This window comes from Oryzias latipes, chromosome 15 (assembly GCF_002234675.1).
Source record: "Oryzias latipes chromosome 15, ASM223467v1".
Taxonomy (NCBI): Eukaryota; Metazoa; Chordata; class Actinopteri; order Beloniformes; family Adrianichthyidae; genus Oryzias; species Oryzias latipes.
The window spans coordinates 23,765,494-23,774,291 of NC_019873.2; the positions used below are offsets into that span (position 1 = coordinate 23,765,494).

The 8,798-nt window shown below is 35.9% G+C and overlaps 1 protein-coding gene across 1 annotated transcript; it reads left to right on the forward strand.

Annotated features, from left to right (window-relative positions):
- Positions 1–866: 866 nt before the first annotated feature.
- Positions 867–8,374, forward strand: tmem72 (transmembrane protein 72). Its single transcript, XM_011484497.3, has 5 exons — positions 867–1,136; positions 4,764–4,830; positions 5,295–5,366; positions 6,910–7,049; positions 7,214–8,374. The coding sequence occupies exons 1-5, from the start codon at positions 1,061–1,063 to the stop codon at positions 7,645–7,647; spliced, it is 789 nt and encodes a 262-aa protein (XP_011482799.1). The 5' UTR covers positions 867–1,060; the 3' UTR covers positions 7,648–8,374.
- Positions 8,375–8,798: the final 424 nt, after the last annotated feature.

Consider the following 8,798-nt stretch of genomic DNA (forward strand, 5'->3'; position numbering starts at 1 on the left):
TTGGCCCATTGCTTCCCTTTTTTTGTTTATTGTGTCAAGTTTTCACTGGCTAAATACAGTAGAGGCCGATACCAACGTACAATGAATTACTGCTTCCAGATTGACCCTTTAAAGTGGTTCTGGCCTTACAGTGTGAACACACTCACACATTTCATGCTGGAGAGGCCACAACTACACTAAATGTGTGGGCAAAAACAAGTGTAACTGGGGTAAACACAAAAAGAATCTTTGTTCAAACTTTAAGTAGATTTAGTTAGCTTACTTTAGCCCCTTTCAGGAGTTTTTGTGTGTTTGTGTGTGCACATTGTGAATGTTGTGAGTCTAAAAGGCTTCTGCTGTGTCTGAACAAGCTAACACTACAGGCAAATCTGCGACAGCCGCTTATGAGGGCTTAAATTCATGCGATGGTTACAGAAAGGGTGCCTTTGATTTGTTACATTTTGTCCCACATTTAGTGGAATATGATACTACAAACATGTACCAAATCATTGCTACTTTAAAGGACCCAGCATCGAAATTAGAGTTTGTTTTTAATATTTGCCAAACCTCTGGAGACTGACACAAATTGCAGACATGGGGCAGCCAACAGTAAAAAATACAAAAAACAATGTTTGTGTGACGCTTCAAAAAAAATTTTATATACCGGACTCGCCGAATGAAACAGAAGGAAAGCTGCACATGCCTTCTGCTTGGGGTAACTTTATGTTAAAAGTAAATTTTTAACTCACTTTAATGAGGAATGCAACTGACGGAACAAACAGCCCTGAGCTGAACAGCTCCTTGGCGAAAAGGGTAGAGGGCTAAACCTTCTGCAAGTGCTACTGTGTGTTGAGGGTTGGGGAGGGGGGGTGATTAACAGTCACTAAATGAATAGCAGCACTGAGTCACAAACCTTTGTGAACCAAACTTATCCAGAAGCTCCACACTATGGCCCTGATGGAATTCATAACTCTCGCTTTATTTTCATTCAGCGGTCAACTAAATCTTTGGAGTGCCTCCTTGGAAACTCTGACTCCATCAGACCTGGTATAAATAGTGAATTGAGAAAATACTTGAGGTCATGGGGAGTAAAGTGAGAGTCTGGTGGAATGTGGTGGAGTTCACTTGCAGGATCCTTGGGGTTTGTACGGCAACAGGTAAGACAATAAATAAGCAATTGAAGAATAAAACGTTTACTTAAAGTATTTTGGTTTGGTATCTCTGTGAAGTTTGGTGGCACTTGCTGTGAATAATGAACAAAATCATCAATAAATAGTAGCTGTCACTGCAAAAAAAAGAGAACACTGATCTTAAAAAGAAAATGACTAGATAGTAGGATCTGTCAAGTAAATTTTACTTAACGAGACCTCTGATAAGATATCAAAATCTAGAAACAAGGAGTTCCACACAAGCATTCAGAAAGGGAAAAATAAGCATAAAAAGCTAACTGTTAGATACAGTTACTTAAAATTAAATGTTATATAGCCCAGTAATGAGTATTTTTTGATTGTTCAAAGCAAATTGTTTATTTTTTTGAGTTTTTATTTAACCTAATTATTCTCCCGTCTTAATGCATAAATAGAATTTTAAAAAAACAACATTTTATTCTTAGATAAATCTGAACTATGGTTCACTAAATATTGACAGATTAACTTTCAAACATTTATTAAAATAACATTCTTAAAATTGAACCAAAAATTAAAGTGAAATCTGAGGGTTTTTTTTAGCCCTAAATCTTTTTTTTCTATTGTCAAGATTATAAAGCAAAATGATTTTGACTCATTTTATAATAATGTCATTATTTCTAGATCGTAGCTCTTAACGGAACAAAAAGTTCTCGAATTTGCTAAAATTGAGAAAAGCTTGCAAAAGTGTAGGGCAAAGAGAAGTTGGTAAAATGTAAAAACCTGGTAAAATGTTAAATCTTGAAAAAAGCTTGACATCTTTGCAAATTTTAAATAGTTTTCAGTGCAGTAGAAAGCATTTCTGCAACTAAGACATATCTAATTTGAGTTAAAGCTTACCCATTTACTACTTTGATGCATGCAGGGTTTTCTTCCAGGTATTCTGGTTTCCTCCCAGTTCCAAAAACGCTCATGCACTGACTGTTCATGTCAGGGCATGCTCATTGTTCTTCATATGTCCTTGTGAAAGGTTGGTGACCCATTGAGAAAGTGCGGTTTTATTCTCTTTAACACACTGCGACCTTGAACAGTTGGCCAAAAGTTAAGAGTGGTTGTAAAAAAATCTGATTTTGACCAACTGTAAATTTGACTTTTAGGAACATATCTACGACGATTTACAGCACCTATGAAAATGTGATAATACAGTCGTTGCTGTCCTTTGTTTCTCGGGTGTGCTGTGGTAGATTACACACAGTGCATTAAATCATCATGGGAGAAATTGTTCCCTGGTTGTTAGAGAAAAATATGGGAGCCCTTATTCTTAAATTCAAACAGCTGCAGACGCCAAACATTAACTCAGAGACATGTGCCCCGCATCATACCAGCACAAAGTCTCTGCTTCCAGCTGAGTTATTGGGCCTGAGTGAACAAGCTTGAACACATTCACACCCGTGACAGCTCTGTGTACATTGTTTTCCAGTGTGTTTATGCAGGTTTATGAGCTGTGTGTGTGTGTGCCCCTCTAAGACTGGCTGATGTTCACACATTTAGTGTTTGGATTGACCTATTAGCCTCTGTGTGTATTCTGCACAGACAAGCATGCAGGGAGCACCTACAGTATATGCTAATGAGTAGTTGAGATCTGTGATGCGTTAATTCCTCTAACACTCCTGAAACAACCAAAACCGAGGTCCACGGTCTCCCGATTTCCCTCCGGTGCAGATTGCATCTCGAAATTTCTGGTAAGCTGGCCAGAGAAATTGCTTCCACATGTTCAGCAGTGATCTCAGTCTGACTGTGCTTATCTCACACGAAATAGGCTACTTAGTTCTTTGTAATTCAAGGACCTAGCTGTCACATCAGCCTTCATTTCAAGTCCAACACTGTAAATACAGCCAAAGATGTTTTTCCAGCACTTAAATTTGGGGATATCCAGTGACAACTCATAATATGATGGAAGGAAAATCATTGTGCAAATGTATGCTCATGTAAAAAGTTCACTTACCAAAAAAATTCTAAAAGGAAAATGTAACTTTAATTTTAATATGACTTTGCATGTGTTCAGACACCAACATATTTTTATAAACTTTCTTTTTGTTTGTTTTTTTGTTCAAGGGTCCCTCAAGTTGAACCACTGACCTGAATCCTTTTTTTCCAAAGTCTGATTACAGAATTTCACGGCTTGTGGGTCAGAGGACTGTAGAGATTATGGCAAAGCCTTCAGTTGGAACCTCAGGAGGTTTTCCATTGCACATTCTGAAGTGTGTTTAGGCTCACTGCCTGACGATGAGGACTTCCTTCCTTTTTCTCTTTGAGCTTTTGCAAAGGTGGTGAAATTTTTAAGAATGGTTAATCATGTTTTTGGCCGGTGAAATCTAAACATCTGCATTTTTAAAATATATTATTTTAAATCTTTTAGTCAGGTAATGTAGGAAAGATTCTACTCTGCAGACTCCTTAATTAATGGCTATTGAGTTGATACACTGCTTTCTGTTTCTTCCAAACTTCCATGGGATCTTTTAGGTTTTTTTTAATTAAAGGACCACATTTGTTTATTTAATCTGTGGTTGGTCAACTTTAAAAGCCCACTCCAAATAAAATAGGGTTTTTGGGGTTTTTAACACGTGGCATTTTTGTGAAGAAAATTAAGCTCACAATTGCGTTTCTGAGTATTTTTATATTCGGATTGTTGAGATTCCAGAGCAGTTAAAAAACTGCTGTTGGCAAAAGAGCATATTTGTGGTGTAGAAAATATGCTGGGTTAGGGTTAGGGTTAGCTCCCTGCTCCGCTCCATTCTGATGATTTCACTTGCAGACAATATGATCCATGGACATCTTTGCTTTGCTCGTCTGAACTAGAATCTGACTCAAAACTATACGACTGGATAGCTTCAATATTGCTCGCCATTTTTGTTGCACCAGTATTGTCAGATTGAGGGGCTTTAAGCTAGCGGGAGAGCATGTAAACGGAAAGCTCACTTTACTGCCGCTCTGCAGAAAGTGTGTCCTTAGAAAACCACAGGTTTTTAAATTTTGGCTAAACAACAAAATCAAAATTAACAGTCCACTAGGAACGATTTTAGAATAGATCGAAAACAACTGGAGTGGGTCTTTGAACACAATTTCTGACTTTTGTTCCTAATTTTGCGGGTAAACAAATCCCTGACTAAAGCCAAAGAAGCCTAAGTATTTTGGGGATCATGGATTGTAGTGAAATGCCTCTTTATGTGCTGTAACCTTCCATTGAAACTGAACTAAAATGCTCAAATGAAGAAAAAAAATGTGTACACATCAAAATTGTTATATCTTCAATGTATTTATTTAGTTTCAAATGTACATAATCAAAGTTGTGTTTAAAGTTAGTGGTTCCAGAACAGAAACAGTGTAACTTGAATACCGGTACTTATATTTATGTTACTTATTTGCTGTATTTAATGACAAACACTGAAGTGTAATGAAAATTAAAAATTCAAGAGCACCACACAAGCAATTATCACAAGCAATTATTCTCATTTTAGATTGTTACTCATTATTAAAGTCCTAAATTCTTCAGCATCCCAACTTTAAAACCTTCATCTTAAAAAATAACCTAAGTCTGACATCTGGTGGACAAACTTAGTTTATCATTTACATCTAAAAAGATATTTCCTCTTATTTTAGTGCTGTGTGCTGTGGGAGTGGAGACGATGCAAAAGGGAGAATTCAACAGCCTTGGCATCTACCTAATGTGAGTATCAAGGTTTTTGGCTGACCTGCACCCACCCAATGTGAGGAAAAAATGCTGACATTTAACCACAGAGACCAGACATTTTGGGATGTCTTCTAGAAATGTTGGCTTGCATAATCACCCACACACACACACACACACACACACACACACACATGTAAGAACTTGAAAGGTGGTACACTTGGCAGAAATGAAGCTAGCCCCCATCCTGCTCTCCCTGTTATCTCTGTGTCACAAAACACCCACAGAGCCACAGGAAACATCTCTCCAAGGAGGCCAGATATGCAGGAATGTTGATTCTGTCAGTTCATATAAAGAAAACCAATGCCAAATACTTACCTTATCTCACACACATAAAATAAATCTTAGTCGATACCATGAAAAATTGAGTATTTCCTTTAGTGTAAAATTGTTTCCCTTCATAACATTTTCTTTCCTCTGGCTCTACTTCTTGACCCTGTCAGAGCATCATCTGTTGCCATGATGATGTTTGAGCTGGCCTACTACCTGGACGCCCTTCTGTCCATGTGTCTTCTGTGAGTACACAGCTTTAAAATGTGTAAAAATGAGACAGAAAACTTGGGTGAGCATCAGGATGCCAGAGTTTTTACAATTAATTAGATATAAAATAAATATAAGCAACTAAATTCATACAGTATTTTATACTACCGTATACTTCATTGTTCATACTTCACTGCCCACTTGTGGACCAACTATAGGGCATCCAGCATGGGGAGGCTCCAGGCAGCCTATAATGATGCCCTATAGATTTTATTAAAACAGCGCAAGCAGTTTATTTGTTGGTGCAAGAGTCAATGCTCTCCAAGCTTTGTTAAGACATTTTATCTATGGTCTTAATGCTTCAAATAACATAATCATCTTAACTCTTACCAATGTAGGGTACAACACTTTTAGAGACCAGTCCCCTATTTGTAAGTTTTGGTATGGTCGCCTTTTTTAAACTTTTAAAAAAGTTTTTTAGTTGGCAATAGTTTTAGTCTTTTTTAAGTTTATGTTAATGTTTTTATACTTGTACTATCATAAATGCTTTTTATTATTATTCTTAAGTCTTTTATTTGTTTTCTGTGTATTGTGGCAAATGGACCTTGAGTCTGTAATAATAAACATTCTTCTTTAGCCAAATATGGCTGATTTGGGAATTTCTGACTGGGATCTATGAAAGCATTGAACATCATGGGAAATCAAAGTTTGAGTTGATTGATATAATTTTATTTTCAAACACAAAACAGTTAAATAAACATGATTAACTGAAAATGATAAAATGCTCCAAAAAGGAGTCTGTAGAAGAAAAATCTTATTCTCTTCTGCCCCCAATCTTTACAGTATTATATGCATACATTTTTAAATGCTAAACATATAATATTTATTCATATAATTACAAAAGAATTTTTAAAAACATTTGTGAGAGCTAATCATCATTGCATTTCTAGTTAAAATCTACAATGTCATTTGTTTTTGCATTTTTACGTTGGAATTTTGGGGCACCGAAAAAAAAGAGTAAAATCATGTGATTTAAATTTGTAAATGTACAATTTTATTCTCGTAATTTAACAGTTGTGACTTTTTTCTCGTAAAGTTACGACTTTAAAGTCATAATTTAATAAAGAAAAATTGTTTGTAAACTGGCCGTACATATTTAATCATAACATTAATTAACAATCTATGTTTTGTAAATTTTAATAACATAAAATGCTTTGAAACTACTATTTTGACATAGGTGTAATACAAATTTAATACATTTTATTAAAATAAGGGACATTATTCCAACTTGTGGGTTTTTTCTGCGTTGAAAATGTCCAGTTTATTGGAAAATGCCTGTAATAGCTACTTTACTTTAGTAGGGATTGTGCTCCCATCATTTTTCAAAGTAGGTTGTTTAAAAACTAGAAAAAAATATCAATTTATAACACTATCCCTTGACAAACAAGGAAACCTAACAATTAAACACCATCATTTCCTTACTTTTATTTATTTTCATTGTTGATATGAAAGAAATTTGAGGCGTATTTGTTAATTGACTTTTCTGATTAATTTCTTTTTATATCTTAATTTTCCCAGCTGTCCTCCAGACTGGCAGTTGTTTGTATTGTGGAAGAAAATGGCCCGTGTTGGAGGCTTTCACAAATTTCTTTATTATTTTATCATGTCAGTGGTCTGCTTCTTGCATCCTGTGTTAGTATGGCATGCGATTATCCCAGGTAAAACAAAACCACCCACACTCATATAATTTCAACTCACAACTTTGCTGTTGTACTGATGTCACATTTAAATGTCAGATTAGTTGAATTTTAAAATATAAACATGTTGTAAATTAGCATTTTTAATTAAAAAAAAAGCCTAAAAAGGTGCATTTTATTTACAGGGTCGATGCTTTTGGTGACGGCAATATTCAACTTCATACTCAGCAAGAAAACCAATGTTAAAGATACCAAAATCTCACATGTCTGCCACAGCAACCTGGACCTAACCACACTCAGAGACATAGAGAGGTCAGACTCCAACAGCACATTCCCATTTCTCCATGCAAAAACAGGAAGAATGGAAGATGGACTAAACCTTTCAGACAGAGAACATCACCTCAGTCCAGAGCACAAAGGCGAACACACCCAGACCATGTTGGAAAAAAGACAGACACCCTCATCTGATGACACAGGAAAGACGAGGTGGAAGTGGAGAGACAAGAGTCTGACGTGGTTCAGAGGTCGGGAGGAGCTGGTGGAGAGGGAGCTGGAGGAGATGGAGGTGTACTGTGAGCCAGAGACAACATCAGACACTGCACCAATGATCACAGACTAAAAGGCTCGAAATTCAGTGGTGATGTTTAATGCAAAAACCTAACAGCATTTTTGAATGTTTGGAATCATTTAAAAAAATTCTGTGACTACCAAAATATGTAGACTGTTGTTTGTTTAATATTAAGTTTTCACTCTAAAGATTTCAAACCTATAGAGCATAAAATCAAAATGAAAATTATCTAAATCAAGTGATTTTACATATCTTTATTAATTTATTTTTGTCTTTTTATTATTAAATCCAGCATAGTAGACTTCAACACAAGCAAAAAAAAAATCACTGCAGCCAATGCAGCATAAAATATTCATGAGTTAATAAATTGTATCAGCTGGTTGGTCATTCAGAGAAAACATGTGCAGATGTCTAAGAGTGGCAGGCATTAGAGCATGTGCAAATGCGTTCAAGCCTCCCCTTTGTGTGTTTGTAATGTGTGAGCCGTGACCATGGAGACGAAGCTCTGGAGGGATTCATTGTTATCGTGGTGATTAGAGAAATGCAAGCCAGACACCAATGTGTTTTCTCTAAATTGTGAGTTAAAATCATAGAATGTAAAATTAATGTTTATGAGATATGCTACCACATAAGCTTTGTAAATACCATGAAATTTAACATATTTGTGCAAAAAGTGCAGGTGTAGTAACCTGGTTTATCATTTGTTATGAATCCTAAATCTGATTTTCTACAGACGAATTCTGTTTTTATTTGTTCAAAAATCAATAAAGTGATTTAAAAAAAAATCTCAGTAGAATGGTGCTGTGTTCAATTTGCCCTCGGTCCTTTAGTCCAAGAAGAATAGTGTTAGCCTCAAGAAAAACTCAAAGTTAGAAGAAAATTAATAAAAGCAGGATTGGTTAAAAAGAATATGTCTCATGATGCAAACTCAGTCAGGAGGGATGAAAGCATTTCATTGTCCACAATTTGTGGCCCACTTCCTAGTAAAGTGACCTATAAATAAAAAGAGGAAAATGCTGTCCAGTCTATTAATGTTGGCAAGCCACTTCATATACTTTAGACTGAGTTGTTTTCTGGCAGACAAGTTTGTCAGCTGCTGCAGCAACTCACTTCCCTTTTTCATGCTATCCCATAATTCCACATTCAATTATAGGAAAAAGAGACTCCCTATACAGTCAGTGTTCCCACCCTACAACGGTTTC

What these genes read in the sequence shown, in the direction of transcription:
- tmem72 (XM_011484497.3), top strand. Translation starts at nt 1,061, where the DNA reads ATGGGGAGTAAAGTGAGAGTCTGGTGGAATGTGGTGGAGTTCACTTGC. An exon ending in AGCCTTGGCATCTACCTAAT is followed by an intron (nt 4,831 to 5,294) that starts GTGAGTATCAAG and finishes TGACCCTGTCAG; the next exon opens with AGCATCATCTGTTGCCATGA. An exon ending in CTTCTGTCCATGTGTCTTCT is followed by an intron (nt 5,367 to 6,909) that starts GTGAGTACACAG and finishes TAATTTTCCCAG; the next exon opens with CTGTCCTCCAGACTGGCAGT.